General features: G+C 38.1%; 3 protein-coding genes across 6 annotated transcripts in view; all 3 read right to left on the bottom strand.

Moving 5' to 3' along the window:
- tln1 (talin 1) overlaps positions 1-1735 on the bottom strand; it is a 56810-nt gene extending 55075 nt beyond the window's left edge. For both annotated transcript variants that reach the window (XM_005943066.3, XM_005943067.3), the window contains exon 1: positions 1294-1735. The gene's annotated coding sequence lies outside the window, so the exon portion shown is untranslated. The remainder of the gene's footprint in view (positions 1-1293) is intronic.
- Positions 1736-5070: 3335 nt separating this feature from the next.
- Positions 5071-15285, bottom strand: hmgcs1 (3-hydroxy-3-methylglutaryl-CoA synthase 1 (soluble)). 2 transcript variants are annotated; one of them, XM_005943060.2, is made up of 10 exons: positions 15129-15285; positions 12896-13344; positions 11627-11752; positions 11163-11327; positions 10261-10429; positions 9921-10091; positions 9133-9239; positions 8893-9018; positions 8211-8368; positions 5071-5912 (listed from the first exon to the last, which is right to left on the bottom strand). In XM_005943060.2, the coding sequence occupies exons 2-10, from the start codon at positions 13341-13343 to the stop codon at positions 5835-5837; spliced, it is 1548 nt and encodes a 515-aa protein (XP_005943122.1). In that variant the 5' UTR covers position 13344; positions 15129-15285; the 3' UTR covers positions 5071-5834. The 2 variants fall into 2 exon arrangements, with proteins under 2 accessions (XP_005943122.1, XP_005943123.1); XM_005943061.3 differs by lacking the exon at positions 15129-15285 and adding an exon at positions 14540-14666.
- Positions 15286-16731: 1446 nt separating this feature from the next.
- Positions 16732-17624, bottom strand: part of LOC102292845 (3'-5' RNA helicase YTHDC2) — a 40954-nt gene continuing 40061 nt past the window's right edge. For both annotated transcript variants that reach the window (XM_005943064.3, XM_042228817.1), the window contains exon 31: positions 16732-17336. In XM_005943064.3, the coding sequence (XP_005943126.1) occupies positions 17286-17336 (51 nt within the window). In that variant the 3' untranslated portion in view covers positions 16732-17285. The remainder of the gene's footprint in view (positions 17337-17624) is intronic.

The raw sequence follows: 17624 nt of genomic DNA, 5'->3' as shown, positions 1-17624 counted from the left end.
GTTCCAGTTTACGTTTTGTTCTTACTTTTGTAAGACCTCATGATTCTCTATCTTTATCTCTTGCTCACTCGCCTCCACTTAAAATAGTTAGATTTTTACTTATTTATTTTTGCTGTGGTTGTGGTCGAAAATGTGCAGTGCACTGAGAGCATGCCATCTTGTGCATATATTAACTGTTCCCTTATATGTGTTCTGGTGTCAGATAGTTATTTATATATTTTTTTCTTTGCACTTCTTTTTTGAAAGGTAAGCATTGAATAAGCAACCTAACATGTAACAAAACTCCTTATTTAATGAACACAGGCTGATCTTTACAAGTTCAAAAAAGAAGGTGAAGCATTTACTGAAGACATTACTTTTCAGTGAATGATAAGCGTTTATTTATCCCAAAATTTGGGAAATTGTGTTACAGCAGCATGATATAAAAAAAAAAGTAAAGATGTAAAAATCTAATGAGATACAAGTTTAAATACAAAATGAAGCAGTTATTAATTGTTATAACATTCTTTTAATCAATTAATGTAATAAGCAATTTCACAGAGACAAAAATGCTTTTGTTCGGTTTTTAGTTTATTTATTTACTTATTTTAGGTGAGCCTGCCTAAAAATGTACAGCTCTTAATTCTTCCAGGCTAGTTTCTACAGGCCGTCCTTCAGCCTGTAGAAAGTACCCTTTGTTTTTTCCTTTATTGCTCGGTGGTTAGTAGACATATCTGCATCCAAATTCCTTCATTGTGTTGCACAACACATCACAGCGGTGTAAGAATTTACACCCAGAGGCGATATTTTTTCTTGTTCTAACAGCTGCACAACACGCCCAGGACACTTATGAGCGGCCTACAAAATGACTGTGATGAACTGAACTTGCATGCTGTAGGTCAAAAGGGGAACAATACAGCTGTTAACTCCTTTTAACTTTGACATTCAAACTATTTCATAGTATAAAGGTAACTTATATATATCTCATCAAAATGCGCGTATTGTAGGGAAGCATGAGAGGACAGTGACACGGCGCACAGAAAATTCAGATGTGTGTGCGTGTGTGTGTGAGAGGTGGTCTGTCTTTTGGCGCTTGATACTTTCGATTCGTCTCCCATTTGTGTGATTTAACTTCTGGGTTATCATATACACTACCGTTTATGCGCTCTCTACATTAGAAGGCCCAAATCTGCACACGTTTACTAATCTGTCTCGCTTCCATGTTGAGTCTGTGGTGACGTCAGGGACTTCGCGTTTTAAAAAAACGAAGAAAAAAGCTAGAAACTTTTCAAAGTTAGAAACATTCAGTCTGACCTGGGCGCGTTAATCCACTCTCGTCGACGGCCACTCAAACACGGAAAACAGAGCTGATTTAACGATCCTTAAATTAACTCCCGACAACAAATAAAGTTTTCCACCAGGGGAAAGGCCAGAAGACGACTTTTTCTCAGTTCCTCTCCCTATCCCTCGGCAGCGGCTTGCGAAAAACTCCACCCTGGCTCAGCGCGTCGACGCACAGAGGGGCGGTGTAGAGTTCGGGTACTGTTCTGCTGCAGGCGAATAACACTGAGGGTGTTTTCATACTTTTCTATTTTGTTTCCAAACTCTGTCTTGTTTTCAACACTAAACCAACTCAATTTGACTCTTAATGGTACGGACTGTGCTGGAGGAGACCGCGGAGACGTTCAGATCTGCTTTGTTAGGGTTTCCGGGTAGACAGACATGTTTCCTTCAAACGTTGGCCAGCTGCATTTGAAGTTGCCCAGGATGGTTCGGTGGGTGTGTCAAAAGTGTCAACATCGTCGTATTATAAAGCTGGTGTGCGCACGCAACGCTGGGGCCACATAACGGTAAAAGTGTCAGCTCCTCGAAACTTCAACCTATCTTACTTTTTCTTTGGCCTGAACACTGCTCGCATCCGGCTGTCATCACTGACAGTGACGGGACTGAAACCCAGTGTTTCTCTTCTGTAGCCCTCTTTTTAATGTTCTCTTTGATTAATAATTTTTTTAAAAGTTTTTAAAAAGCTACTATCTGCAATAAAAACAAGAATAACAAATTAACATTCAAAAGAAGAAGAAAGGGGGCAGCACGGTTGCCGCACAGCAAGAAGGTCCTGAGTTCAATTCCAACATCAGGCCGGGGTCTTTCTGTGTGGAGTTTGCATGTTCTCCCCGTGTTTGCGTGGGTTCTCTCCGGGTGCTCCGGCTTCCTCCCACCGTCCAAAGACATGCAGCTTGTGGGGATAGGTTAATTGGATAATCCAAATTGCCATTAGGTGTGAATGTGCGAGTGAATGGTTGTCTGTCCCTGTGTGTTGGCCCTGCGACAGACTGGCGACCTGTCCAGGGTGTACCCCGCCTTTCGCCCTATGACAGCTGGGATAGGCTCCAGCGCCCCCCGCGACCCTGAAAAGGATAAGTGGAAGCGAATGGATGGATGGATGGAAGAAGAAGAAAGGTGGAGAGGTACATATATTTTTAAAATTCTGTTGAAGTCTTGGGTGGCTTTCTGACTTGTCATTCCTTGTCTTACAAAGCTCTTGAACCTGCGACTTACTTTCTCACCATCTGCAAGGATATAAATATACATTTTCAGATAAAAAAAAAAAAAGATTATTTTTCATTAAATAAATCTTAATCACATATTAAACACAGCTCGTTTGTCTCTTTATTATTATTATGTTATTATAGTATTATAATATTATATTATGTTATATTATTCAGTCAGTGTCAATGGTCACTCAGTATTAATTTGCTGTTTTTAGGGCAAGGTATATTTTCTGTGATTATTGCAAGACCTGTCTAATGTTCAAGCTTAATACAAATGTTCTGCAAATTAATATTAATTAAAAAAGATGAGAATTGTAAAAACAGATTCTGTATACATACTAAATGCTTCAGTATGCAACTCTGCAAGTTACAAGTACTAGTGGTGAATTAAGTTTAGTGAATGTTATTTAAAATCAGTGAAGGAAAATGGATAGATGGCTATTTCTTCTGTCAAATAAGCAACTTACTAAAACAAATTAGTCATCTATTTTGCCACCTAAACAGACATTTTGTGTTCTTTTATGGCAAATTATTTTGGATAGATGTACAGAAATAACAGAAAATTACCATTGTGTAAAAACATAGACATTTTCCATCATTTTAAAGCAGTTTTACTGCTTTAAGTAACCCGAGATCTTGTATATTTCTGCATATGTTTTATTTTAATTCAAAGCTATTTACACATGTAAAAACAATTACATTAGCATTGTTACCATGCACACTCAACATCATGGGTGAGTAGAGTTAGTTTAACAGCTTAATAATTAGCTGACAATTCTGTTAACTACAGTGTTGCAGTTAGTAGTTAGAGGATTAAAATATAATAACTCTCCTTATTATTTGAAAAAAAAATATCCAGGAAATATTGGCAATTTAGAATCTAATCAAAAACTAGATTCTTGAAAGCCTCTAATAGACAACAGCATTGTTGTATCTATTCTAAATTTAATGCCACATAAATGATGCACAATAAATCCCACATCCCGTTTAGTTGTGATCCTTGCAAAATCATAATCACAAATTCCTTAATCTATTAAAGAGGGAGACACATTGTTTTCCGCAGTGTGAAGTATATATGAGGCGGGAAAACATTAGGTGTTTCCACCTATTAGAACAGGATAACAGTATGTTTGCATTTTAATCTGAACTTAACTTAAGATGTTTTTAGTCTTTAGTTAATCAGTCTATCCCAGCCTAGCTTAAGGCAAAAGGTGGGCTATACCCTGGACAGGTCGCCTGCACATCACAGGGCTAACAGAGACTGAGAACCATTCACACCCATCACTGCAAGCCTTTGGACTGTGGGAGGAAGCTGGAGCACCCAGAGAGAACTGACGCAAACACAGGGATGGGCCTAAGGTGAGGCAACAGTGCTAACCACAGCACCACTATGCTGCCCACAACAATCCAATTCTGATAACTAACCTAATTATGAGAAATTTAATGGTGTGTGTTCATTACATTTCCAAAGCATTTCAAAAACAAAAAAATCATACCACCAGTAAAATATGGTGGAGGTAGTGTGATGGTGCCATGTTGAAACTGTATTTTCTGTTTCCTTGTGTTATCTTTGTCTAATATTTAAATGTGTTTGATTTGAAACATTTAAGTGTAACAAACAATTGAAAAAGAGGAAATCAGAAAGGCAACCCCATTTTTTATATCACTTTATGTTCAATTTCTCAAGCACTTTGATATATAAATAGTCAAATGATGACAAATATGAGGATGATGGTAGATTTATCAACTCAATTTATGCCAATCTAATGTATGTATGTGTAAGGCAGTGACTGGAATACATATGTAGTCACCCTCATTCTACAGGAATAATAAAGGATTCTTCCATGTTTTGTTTAAGTATGACAAGCAGCTACAGGAAATTTCTGATGGAAGTTCCTGCTTCTACGAGGTTGTCAAACTACAAGTTACTGAAATGAAATTGTTTGGCTGCTTTCTGCTTGCACTGTTTGCAACAGAAACCTAAAAGTACACATGTAAATTTGTGTAAATTTAACAACTAAATTTAATTAGAAGATCAGACTGCACTTTCAAGAATGATAGGATAAATTACTCAAATTCAAGAAGGTTTACAAAGGATTTCTAGCAGCTGTTTGTACGGTACCTATATTTTTTTCCCCCTGAAACACTGATTAGATTGGATGAATGTAAATTTCAGATTTCTTAAAAAGGGCCACATCACAAGAAGAAAACCTTGCAGGCACTGGATATAATGTTTCCATGACATTTTTAAATAATCTTCTTTCCCCTTTTTGTTTCCTGTAATAAAGTGAACTGTTTCTGTACACATAGAGGCAATAAATGACTTGCTTGCTATTTACTTCTGTAAGTGAACAGAACAGGTTTAGAAAATGACAATGAATGACAATGCAACCAATGACCTTACCCAGTTTAATGAATTAGACTGCAAATATGAAGTTTCAGCTAAAGTTCCCTCTGTCCAAGAACATGTCTTTTCTTGTCTGACCAGTTTCTCAAATTCACACAAAGTTCTTTTAAAAATGGAAAATTAGAAGCCATAGACAGTTTGATATTTTTGATTTATTTATCAGTGAAATGTTTAACACTATTAAACATTTTCTTACAATAACCCCTCAATAAATTGATTGGTGTCTCAACAAAATAAAACCAGGTATGTGTTACAAAGTATACAGTATGCTACAGTGCATATTTTCTTTTTTTTTCTTTTTACAGATTTACATTGGGTTTTAGATATTTGGCTCCCAGAATCAGAAGTTTAAAGATAACACACCATTTGCCTACTGGAAAAAGCTCCTCTTTATATAGCATCATTTTGCCTCTTGTGTTGAACTGTTCTGGTTTATGATGACCAAGTGACATTGTAAAGTCAGCACCTCCATCATATGCTGTGACAGCAGTACAATTTTAAATGATAAAAACAGGTGAAACATACTCTTCGTTCTGTTTCATTAGAGGAAAACCTGAAGTCACATCATCACTGGTTGGCAGCTGTCAGAATCAATCATGCTATGTCTATGTCTGTTTATGGTTCTCCCAAATATAGCTGTTCATGAAATATAAAAGTTGAAATAAAGGATAACTAAAATAAAATATTGTGGTAACAGACTCTGCTCTGTTTACTGTCCTGCAGTAACACATGAAGACAAGGGGACTCCAGCTGTTTGTAGTCCTCCACTAATGGAGATTTAATCATAATTTTGCACGGCACAGCACTTTCTGTTGCTATTCATCTGATCTCTATTGTCTCGCATAGTTTCCAAACTGCTGGAACTTTATAATTCTCCAAGTAAGTGCAGAGTACTTTCAGTTGCTGACGGCTCTTTCAGAGCCAGCCGTGGCTGCAGGCATACGAGGCATCTTCTTTACTGGACTTGGGATGTGCTGAAAGAAGAAAAAATAATCAACATCATGAAACAATTCTTTACTGTCCATATATTGCATTTTGACAAGTTAGAGCCCTCTGATTATATGGGAGAAGCAATGCTGCATGTGCAGGGGGATTCTTTCGTAGATGGGGAAAAGAGCTTCAGTATCTTGTCTAGGTACACCAAGACATGCAGAGAGAATGCTGACAAGCTTTCTCTTCTGAATCACAGGTGCCTCCACATTTATGTTTTACATAAACCGTCATCCATCCAAGTGCCCAGGAACACTTTTCAGGAAGCCAAATGGTTCCTTCAGACCACTGCTTGTTTGCATTTCCACTGAGAAAAAGAACCATCTGACCAGTTTAAATCTGAGATGACAAGTGTGGTAGTGTGATAGAATGCCACCAGTGGAATTTCTTTCCCATTCCACAGTACTCTCTTAGTTGTATTAAAACAAAGTGGAAGTGATTAGGAATGACAGCCACCAAGCGGTACGCCGTGTAAAAATCTGAGGATGCTGAGGTGCAGAGTTTGCAACATTCTGCAGAGTCAACACCTCCAAACTTCCTGTGGAAATTAGCTCAAGGACAATGTGCAAAGAGCTTCGTGGAATGCATATCCCTGGATGAAAACTTATCCAACCCTTTCACCACCAAGTGCAATGCAAAGCAGATCATTTGTTAGAGCAGCTGAGACATGTTCTCTCCAGTTACAAATCACGACTCTCTGTTTGGCAATTCAATGGACAAGTCTGGGTTTGGCTGTTGCCAAAAGAACTTTTAATGTATTGGGGATTATGGTGTGGGGTTGTTTTTCAGGAAGGGCTCAGCTCCTTAGTTCTAATGAGAGGAACTCTTAATGATTCAGCATCCAAGACATTTTGGACAATTTGATGCTCCCAACTTTTAGAGACCAGTTTGGGGAGCCCCTCTTCCTGTTCCGACATGACTGCACACCAGTGTACAAAGCCATGTCCATAAAGACATGGATGAGGGAATTTGGTGTCAAAGAACTTGACTGAGTCCTGATCTCAAACCTATAGAACACCTTTGGGATGAATTAAAGAGGTGACCATGAGCCAGGCCTTCTCACCCAACAGCAATGTCTGACCTCAAGAATGCAATTCTGGAAAGGGAAGTGTCTAATGGAGGCTCCTGCCACAAATAGTGGACTGACATTACATTAAACTAGATGAATTAAGAATGGGATGTCATTTAAATTCATATGCATGTGAAGGCAGACAAACAAATGCCTTTGGCAATATAGCATATAGGGATGTGCATGACTAGACAACTACAGGAGTAATTGTCACTACTGTCACTAGTCGGTACCAGATGTACTAGTTGTTTAATGTAATTGTTTTCAATTGATGCCAAATATCAGTAAATTGTTGTCTTCTAAATACTATCTACCACCAGGTGGAGCTGCTGCTCTGAGATTGTTGTTGACAAACCCCATAAATCTCTTAATCTCACCTGATCTTTTTGTTGACAAGATTATTGTGTGTTTTGTAAAGCATTCACACTACTGAGTTCCTGTTTCTCTTTATTCTTTACTATTCTTCTTCTTCTAGTTGTTAGTTCTTTTTCTAAATATAAAAGAATGAGATTGCTGATACCAGCTGTGGAAACGAGCTGTCTCTGCAAGGTGGATGGGCTTTCCCTTAGAACAGGCCGAGGAGTTCAGTCATTCAGGAAAGGTTTAGAGCACAGCAGCTACAAAAGAAGACAGTTGAGGTGGTCGCCTCCTGAATAAAGTGTTGCAACACCAGCTGGGCTTGTCATACCGAGGAGGAAGACCCGTGCTAGACTCAGCCTCAGAACACGTTGGAGAGATGACATCTACCGGCTGGCCTGGGAATGCTACAGTGTTCCCCCAGATAAGCTGGAAGAGGTGGTTCTCTGCTTAGCCTGCAGCCCCACAACCCGAATATAGCTAAATTATATAAAATAGCTGGGTGATTTCATCCATTCATCCATCCACTCTCTTCCACTTATCCTTATCAGAGTCGTAGGGAGGCTGGAGCCTATTCCAGCTACCATAGGGCAAGAGGTTGGGTACACCCTGGATGGATCACCAGGGATGACAGACATTCGTACTTGCATTCACACCTATGGCCAATTTAGATTCACCAATTAAAGATTTTATACTCTTACTAAGCATGTGGACTCTTACATGCCCACCATGTCATTTGTTTCTATAAGGGACTGCTCATATAGTCATTTACAGATTAAAAAAAAAATACTGTTACAGAATTCATTTTGTCTATATGAAAGATAGAAAACTGCCCAAATATTTATTCCTCCTGTACCTCTGTGGCACTGCTTGAGCGAACCCGTTCTGATTCTGCTGGCAGGTCATCATCCAGAGGTCTGCGGGCATATTCCCTGCGGTGTTTGTCATCCACTCGCGTCAAGTACCATGTACCTGGGAACAGATCCTCAACAGAGCCTTGTGGGACATAGTTGGCTGTATGGGGAAAAAAAAGTGATCAGTGTAAACAAGCCATTATTCCAAATACCAGTCTAGTTGTGTGTGTGAATAACTCAGTGAGCGTTTTAGCCAAACCAGCCTATTTTACTGAGGCAAGACTCTGACAAGTTAAAGACTTTCCATTGAAGTACTCTTCAGATGTGTGAATTTGAAAGCAAAGTCAGGGTACACTGTCTTACATTTACCTGGGGTGTGAATCTTCTATTTTTGTTTTTGACTTAAATCAGTCAATCAAGATTTGTTAATCATGTTTCTTTGTGCAGAATAATATATAAATAACCAAGTAACATTTTATATTAGGGCACAGCAAAAGCCGTTGCGAAGCTCTTTAATTTTATTAGAACAAGAATCACATACTTGTCATTACTGTAAACATCACAATTAACATTTTCTATTTGTGCTTACATGAACGCTATTTTGTGCGTTTGTGACAGCTCTTAGTGTCCTTGCTGTCAGAAATATGGATAAATAATAACCAAGCAACAAAAGCGAGGTCATACCCAAGTGGTGTGTGTCTTCTCGCAGCTTCATATTCTCAGAGAAAAGAGCTGGCGAAACTTTCTTCCTCAAGTCCAGTCTTGTCTTCAGGTCGCTTAGGCTCAATACAAGTTTGTCCAGACTAGATCCTGACACAGACAACCAACCAGAAATGAACTACAGTTTCTTTCTACTGTTTTTAATGGCAAAAGTTTGCAATTTTACTTATGTCACACAAGTCAATTGTAAAATATATGACTTACCAGGGATATGGTCCTGTGTCACTCTGAGAGAATACAGTGTAGCAGCAAATCCTGAACCATAGGAGAAAACTCCAATCCTTTGTCCTGCCATTTGTGATGGTGTGTGTCTACAACAGAGGCAACAAATATATATATATATATATATATATATATTTTTTTTACATACATACTGGATGAGTAAAACTAGTCCCAAATAAATAGTAATCTTAGCAGGGCAAGCATTTCAAATCAAGGACAAGGATCCAAAGAGACTCTTGATGTTAGTGTTGTGGAATTAGTATGGATTCAGGACTTCTATGTGATCTGTTCAGCCTTTATTATTCAGGCAGTTGAGAAGTGGACTATAACATGGACTTAAAAAAAAAAAAAAAAAAAAAAGAAAATTGTGCGCTCCCCCCGCACACACACACACACACACACACAAAGCCTAACACGAAGTTTTGAGCACAGCCCACAGAATTTTATTTATGCCTCAAGTCTGAGTGGATTTTGTCTTTTTTGCCTTGACTAGATAGTGCAGTGAAGAGCAGACAGGAAGGTGGGGAAAGACATGCAGCAAAGAGCTCAGACTGGAGTTGAACCCAGGACATTACTTTAAGACTTGCAGCATATGTTCATCTGCTCCAGCAGACCGCTAAACTATTGCACCCATGTGTTGCTGCCTTTAATTTATTTATTATAGGTTAATCCAGGCTTTGACTTCAACCTTCTTAAGCACGTGATTCAAACTAATGTTTGACCTCAGTGGACAAATAAATGCAAAAGGAAGAAAAGACAATGAGACATACTGTGCAATAAGTGATGCCAGGCAGCCATAGACAGAGGGGGTGTACATGTTTCCATTCTGGTTGGAGATTAGCAGGGATGCCTTGGTCTTCCTCTCAAACATATCTGTACTGGCCTTCATGAATGCCTTCTCCACATCCCGGTCAAAGTAGGTATCCTCTGGCTGTACATCTCTGCAACACACAATGAGTAAGAAAACTACTACAAGTGCTTTTCCCCCCTTTGTGTTTGTATAAAAGTACAAATGATGAAAATGTCTAAATATGTCCAAAACTAGCAATTACACTTGAGCTCACGACTTTAAAACAAACTATCTGGCCAGGTGCTTTACTTTGAGAGTACCTGAAGGCTTCGAGGCCTGTGAAGGGTCCGGTCTCAGTGTTTGGGCTGGGGTGGTTCAGAAAGTCATTCAGCATCAGTCTTGCCAATGACTTCTGTACCAGCTTGCAATAAGGAGAGTGGAAGACTAAAAAGCCAAAGTCCTCCAGGCTGAAGCTCTTATCTGAACCCTCTGTTAGAAAATATAATGATTAAAGACCATGTGAAAAAATTAATTTACTGAATGACGCAATGGTTATCTTGTGTGTAGCTCAAGCAGTACTACCACACTAGGCTACATACAGCACAGGTGTAAATGACAGTTTGAAATGATAGATAAGAGTTTCACTCAAACCAACACTTCTCTTGAACATGTTTTTTCTACATACAACTCAAATCTTGTTGCACTTCTTCCTAGCTCAGCATAAATTCCTGCTAGTTTTTAGGGCTTGATTTAGATTCTTTGTGACTTCGGTTCAAAATCAAAACACATTGTTCAATAAAAAGAAAGGGGCAGCTAAGAGCTTTTGGCTCTTACTCCAATTTACAGACCCCATACCACAGAGCAGTTTATACCAAACCGCTGACCTTGAGAGAAAACCAAAGAAGTAATTTTTCTGGCCAAGGTGTGTGTGTGTACTGGTTTTTCCTATTTGGGGGGGTCCAAAATACGAAATTTACTATTCTTTGGGACCAACAGGCCTGATGGGGACCAAAATCCATGTCCCCATGAGTTTGAAGACTCAAAATGTGGTTTTAGTGTCAAGGTTACAATTGCGTTATGGTTCAGGTTTAGGGTAAGGATTAGGCATTCATTTTTGATGGTTAGGGTTAGGGTAAGCGGCTAGGGAAAGCATAATGTCAATGAGATGTCCTCACGAGGATAGCAAACCAGACATGTGTGTGTCTTTCTATATACTACCAACCTCGTTGCCACTGTGCATGTATTTTGTTGCGGTACACAGAGTAGCAGCGGTCCAAGGCACTCAGGTAGCACTGTATTGACAGCTTGCCATCTACAACAGGATACTCTGACACCATGTCTGGCTTATAGAAGTCATATGCATGCTGCATGTGGGTTCCCCGTAGGCCTGTATATTAAAAACAACAACTTCAGTCATTCCCTCATTTTACCACAAATGTCAAAAGACATATGTTCAGACACATTTTGTGCGATGCTCATTTAAAACGTTGCACGACTGAGGTCATTTCTGGATACATTTTATCTACTAACAGATTTAACACAGTCCTACTGGTGTATCCATTACAAGTGCTTATATCATAACTCATCTGAGCAGAAATAAACTTTTTTCCAAAAATGTATAATTTCTTTCCCAAAAGCTCTGTCTCAGAGACTGAGCATAAGAAACAAAGCTATCAATTAACTGACCTCGCTCAAAGGCCAGAGGAGCATTAGGCCCAATCAGGATGGCCACAGCACCAGCCCCCCCTGTAGGCCGGGCGCTTCCTGTGGCATAGACAGCAATGTCCCCTGCTACCACCAAAGCATAACGTCCTGCAGAGAAGAAACACAAGGAGCAGGAAATCACTAAGGCATTCTTTTTAGAAAAACAGAAGCTGCTTCAGGTACACTCAACACAGACTACACCAAAAAGACACACACATAAGATAAGATAAGATAACCTTTATTAGTCCCACACGTGGGAAATTTGTTTTGTCACAGCAGGAAGTGGACATTGCAAAAGTTATGAAGCAAAAATTAGAATACAATAAGAATAAATACAGTACACAACTGTACAGAATAGAATAAAATACTATATACAGTAGAATAAAATAGAATAAAATATACAATAAGCTAAAAATAGAATACAAATGCTATATACAACTGAGTAAAAATACCTACATACCCCACATACTGCATATACAAGTCTATCTACTTAATTTTTCATGCATAATATAATGTTTTAACTTTATTTAAACTTTATTTATACAGGTAATCCCGCTGAGACTTAGTGTCTCATTTACAAGAGAGATATGTTTGAGTCAGCATGTCACTAAACACTGGTGAAGAGATTTAAAAAAAAAAAAGCCACTGTGGCTTTTCAAAAAGCTTACATGTGTTATATTTTGGGCGCTATGACTGCACACAGAGTCGATTCTAGACCTTTCTTCTCAAGTTGAGAACCCAGAGCGTTCATTCAGCACTTTTGTCTAACAGTCACATGATCGCACGACAGACACATCTGAGGAAACTGTTCAATTCACCAAGCTTCTGATTGGTAGACGCCCTGCTCACTCACCTAAGCCACAGCTCACTAACACACAATGATTTGTGAAATATGAAGAACTTGTAACACTAATAAGTGAACATTCATGAAATTACATTGCTGCATGACTTGCTGGGTAATGCTGAGTAATTATGCTTAACTGAAAGACTTTTCTTAAGTGGACTGGGATGATAACTATAGCAGTGCAATGCACTTTGGAGACTACTTAAGTTATTAAACAAAAAATGGAAACCACTCTGGAGCTCCAGCATTTCAAATGTTTACATTTTGTGGATTTCTTTGGTTTATCTAATTGTAAAATTTGACCTTTTGGGGTTTAGAGAGGTCAGCTTTGACTGGAAAACATGAGATATTTCTGGTAATTTTTGATATAAACAAAAGCAGCTTAACATTAACAAAAGCTTACTCACCATCCCATGAGCTGGATTCCACCCAGTTGACAGCGTTGAAGAGTGCAGCTGTACCACCATAGCAAGCATTTGTGGTGTCAATTCCCTCCACATCTGTATTGCCAGAGTTCTCAAATAGCTGCATGAGGGCTGTCTTGACAGACTTGGACTTGTCAATGATGGTTTCAGTACCAACTTCCAGTCGACCAATGCTGTTGTAGGATAGAGCATTCTTCTCCATCAACCTCTGGACCACAGTCAGGCAGAGAGAATTTATATCCTCACGGTCTGAACAAAAGCCCATGCGAGCTTGGCCCAAGCCCACGGTGTATTTACCAGCGGGCACACCATCAAACTCCTCCAACTCAGTCTGGTCCACATATTGGGATGGGAAGTACAGTTCTAAGGCAATGATACCCACATCTTTAGGCCATGGTCCCAGGTAACTAACTGGGGCTGAGCCAGGCATCCTGAACAAATTAGGGGACAAGAAGGGGTTTTATATTAAACATTATATTAATAACACACAGATAACACATAAAAACAGATATGCTCTTAGTTTCCAAGCACACCAGTTTTAAAAATGTCAATAAACAGGGTGGATGGATACATACAGGAGTTAATTTATACTGATAATTTGTTAAACAAAATAAGGATTTGATCATATATGTTAAGTAGCTATATGCCACAGTTCCAGTATCTACATCTGTGAGTATGCAGTTTTGGATTCACTCTCTGATGGTGAAATCTGAATCACTCTAACACAAGTTAAATCAGTAGGTTAGTAAATGGCACAATTTTAATGTTTTTATAGAAAATATGGAAAAATCCATATGTTAAGTATCACCATTCAGCCTTAAAATACTGGCATATGACCAGCCCCATTGACAGGTAAGTACTTGGTTATATCTCATTCAAATCAGTTTTATTTATATAGCACCAAATTACAGCAACATTTACCTCAACAGGCTTCAGACTAAAATACCCTACACTAACAGATGCTGCTGATGAAAAGGGATAAAATTGGTTGTATAAGGGTTGAAAATGTATAGCCAAAATAAACTAATATAACAATATTACTTATGCACAGGCATCAGCACCGAAACCTTTACAGCTGCATAATTATGGGGGTACATTTTATTTAATTACAACAACGTCGCAGAGCACGAGTCATTACAGGCTAATAATCATAAACGATAAAATCCAACTCTCAAACTGTATGCTAGTTTGAGACTTATTAGAAAGTATTTAGAAAGCACAAAAAGTAATACTAGAAAAGAACAGTGTACTGATATTAGTCTATTTACTGTTTACTGATGATCTCTTTACTAATAATCTGACAGATAACGTTAGCCGACTTGCTGCGATTACGGGTGGCATTGCTAGCAACCACGTTAGCTAAGAGAACAGCAAATGTGATATACTTGCTACAGCTGTCCTGATTCTATGACCTTCTTTCTTTCTTTGACTTTTACATAAATATCATCAAATGTTGACATATACTGTCACTCCACATGCATATTAAGCCGGTAAGATTAGCTAGTCAAAAGATCGGCCCAGCAGATTTTCAGAACCAAATCTATCTGGCTTAGCTTAAAGTGGAGGACACATTTCTGGAGCTGCCCATAACTATATATTTGCTTTTATACCGTTCAGAATACGTACCTAAACGGCTACATAGAACTAGACGGGGACCAGATAAGTACAGTGGGCAACAAAATTGGGTGAAAGGGCAACGGCAACTGGATTTCCTGGAACTTAAGCAGTGCATGCCTGGGAGCCAAAGTATAGTCTACCACACTGAGTTAACGGGACACTTGCGTATGAAAATATGTTGTTTTCATTAAAAAAATGAAATTAAAAAAATTAAAAAGTAACTAGTTGGATGACATTCTTATGCAGGGCACATACTTTGATAGATCACAGTACGGACTACAAGCGTTTCTTCGGACAGTTTGCTAGTCGGAAGAATACATCTGACGGACCAACTGAGGTGTATATATTTATATATGCACTCACTGTCATAAACCTGTACTAAAGGGTCTGACTCGCCATGTCTGATTCAGTGTTAACATCCTTACATTAACTAAAACATCTATTTATATGTGTGTGTGTGTGTGTGTGTGTGCTCACATAATAACGATTCTTTATTCTCATGTGAAAATCAGATTAACAGCAACGCACAATACATTTCTCTTGTGTTTTCTTCATAACTGAACATGTGTAGCTGCAGGATATTCGTAGCGATTCTCACCTGTATGTAGTCAACTTCAGTGATGAAGGTTATTCTCTTCGGCGTTTCTTATATCCAGCTCAGCAACCTCTAGTAGTCAAGTAGAGGTGTATTTATATCAGACAGTGACGAGGCAGCGTAACCTCAGTACTACAGCACCTGGCTTCCTGTCCAATCACAGCTCACAGGCACGATGCGGCGCTACGAACCCCCTGAAAGCTTCCAACCAATCGGAGAATACCAATCACAACCACGCATCACGGCCGTATTTGCTGTCCAATAGTATGACATGCATGATGTCTGGTGAGAAAGAAAGAGCCAATCAGGTTGCACAAATAATTCCTGGCGCGGTAGTGTGTAGCACTTGTAGTACAGAGCACCATGGTTATGAAAAATTGTAGCGGTCATAATTTCTGGTGAGTATCAATAGTTGCCAGGTGTTTTATACTGCAAAAACAATGTGAATTACAATAACATTATATACACATTACTTGTGCTAAAACTATATTAATCACTAATCAATAGGCTTCTAGACTACCTTTATATATTTTAACCTCCTAAGGCCCGAACTCTTCCACGGCATACATTTTAAATTTCTCTTTGATATTTGGGCTGATTGGGACCGTATGAATGTAAAAACAAAGAATTACCAGATTTATTTTTTTTTTACCTAATTTTTGTTTATAAGAAAAATGAGAGCCACATATGAGGATATTCGTTTAAAATTTTGATAGTATAATGTCCTCGTAATTAGATAAGGCCCCTGTAGAGCAAAATTGAGTATTTTGGTCTAAATAACCCAAAATATGATGTCCACATATGTGGATGCCAGGTCCTAGGAGGTTAATGATGACAGGAAAATAATCAAAAGATGAAGGATAAAAGTAACCCCCTAATTGCAGAATTGACTAGAGTTAGTGGTCTGTACAAGTCATATGCGTTTTACATGCATATATACATGGAGATGTGTATAATTATATGATGAAATAATCTTCCAAGCAACATTTTAACACTGCAGCTAAGCCATAACGTGCTTAATAGCTATATGTTAAATCTGCTTGCCAACTACAGGTTTCCAAATGATAACCAGAGTGACTGTTATTTACTTTATTTTACCATTTTTCTGTGAAAAAAACAAATAAACAAGCAAAATTAATTCGGTAAAAACACCACCACTTTAAGACGAGAATGAACACCATTACACTTCAATTGTGAATCTGGGTTGTATTATTATTCCAAAGCATAAAGATTTAGAAAAAAAAAAACAACTTCAAAATTATAGGTTATAAGGTAAATAACAGGTCAATACTACTGAGTCAGTAACCACTAAGAGTTGCTTAGTAGAGAGGAACAATTAAATGTAGTCTCTATCAAGAGCTACACAATGAATAAAAATGCATCAGCAAAAATAATGGGACAGATTAGGTATAAAATAGATTGATAAGAAGAGCACAAAATGTGGCAGGAGAAACCTGTGTGTGTGTGTGTGTGTGTGTGTGTGTGTGTGTGTGTGTGTGTGTGTGTGTGTGTGTGTGTACATATATTCCTTTAACAAAAGAGAACATACTGATTTTGCTGATGGGTTAAAAACCTGATGATAGCAAGTATGAGGCACTACAGCAAGTTGGCAACAAGAAATAATCACTGTTTATTTGCTATAAATGGGACACAGTGTAAACATTTGACCCTGTCAAAACTCTGTAATTCAAACTAACTGAACATCACAATTTCACAATAAAATGTATGATGAAAACAGTAACGTACATACATATTACAAACATAGTACAAGCATTTTTCTTTCATTCATTTTCTTGTCAGACATTTTAAAACCCTGTTTAGTAAGTTTTTTAAAGCATCAGATATTTTATTCTGAACAAACAGTTCATTAACACAACACTGTACCCTTTTGAATACATTCTAAAACTGAACTTGTGTATTAACAAGGGGAAAAAAATTACAATTAGTCAGCCCTTCTTCCATGCTCCTGCTACGTAGCCTTAGCTAGTAGAACAGTGTACCACTGAAGGTAAAACAGAAATAATGCGTGTAATAAGTAAAAGATTTAATTTATGCAGATATAACAACAGGTATGAGGAGATATAAAAACAAAACTTAATGAGTGTGGAGTATGGAGAGAGGTTTTTGGCTGCTACCTCTCATTTAACTTGACTCCCAGAATTAATTCTCCCATAACAACAGCAGCTGGCTTCCAGCTTGTGGCTCCAATTCCTACATTAGAAAAAAAAATGGCAGAAAAGTTCAAAACAAATCAAATGCATAATCAAATTATTATATATTTATGAAAAATGTATCTAATAATAACAATAATAATAAAAAAAAAGGATCAGCTTTCAGTCCCAGTTTGTAACAATATGTATAGCAGAACATTTTAATCTTTTGTGTGAGGTTATTAAAATGTATTTTGATTGTTGCCTGGTTGAGGAATATACCTTACACCAGTGATTTTTAACCATCGGTGAGCCATGCCTTGAGGGGCGCAAAACACCTTTTTTGTTT

The sequence above is a fragment of the Haplochromis burtoni genome, unplaced genomic scaffold (genome assembly GCF_018398535.1).
Source record: "Haplochromis burtoni strain Fernald_Lab_line unplaced genomic scaffold, NCSU_Asbu1 Contig_356, whole genome shotgun sequence".
Classification (NCBI taxonomy): domain Eukaryota; kingdom Metazoa; phylum Chordata; class Actinopteri; order Cichliformes; family Cichlidae; genus Haplochromis; species Haplochromis burtoni.
Note: the sequence above shows the minus strand (reverse complement) of the source record. Positions and strands in the feature narration are given on the sequence as shown.

Bases quoted from the DNA above. Each gene is read 5' to 3' on its own strand.
- hmgcs1 (XM_005943060.2), bottom strand. From the start codon at position 13,343: ATGCCTGGCTCAGCCCCAGTTAGTTACCTGGGACCATGGCCTAAAGAT. The intron at 10,092-10,260 runs GTACTCTCAAAG...TGTGTGTTGCAG, and splicing joins ACAGGCCTCGAAGCCTTCAG to AGATGTACAGCCAGAGGATA. The intron at 8,369-8,892 runs GTATGACCTCGC...TTCCCCATACAG, and splicing joins AGAAGACACACACCACTTGG to CCAACTATGTCCCACAAGGC.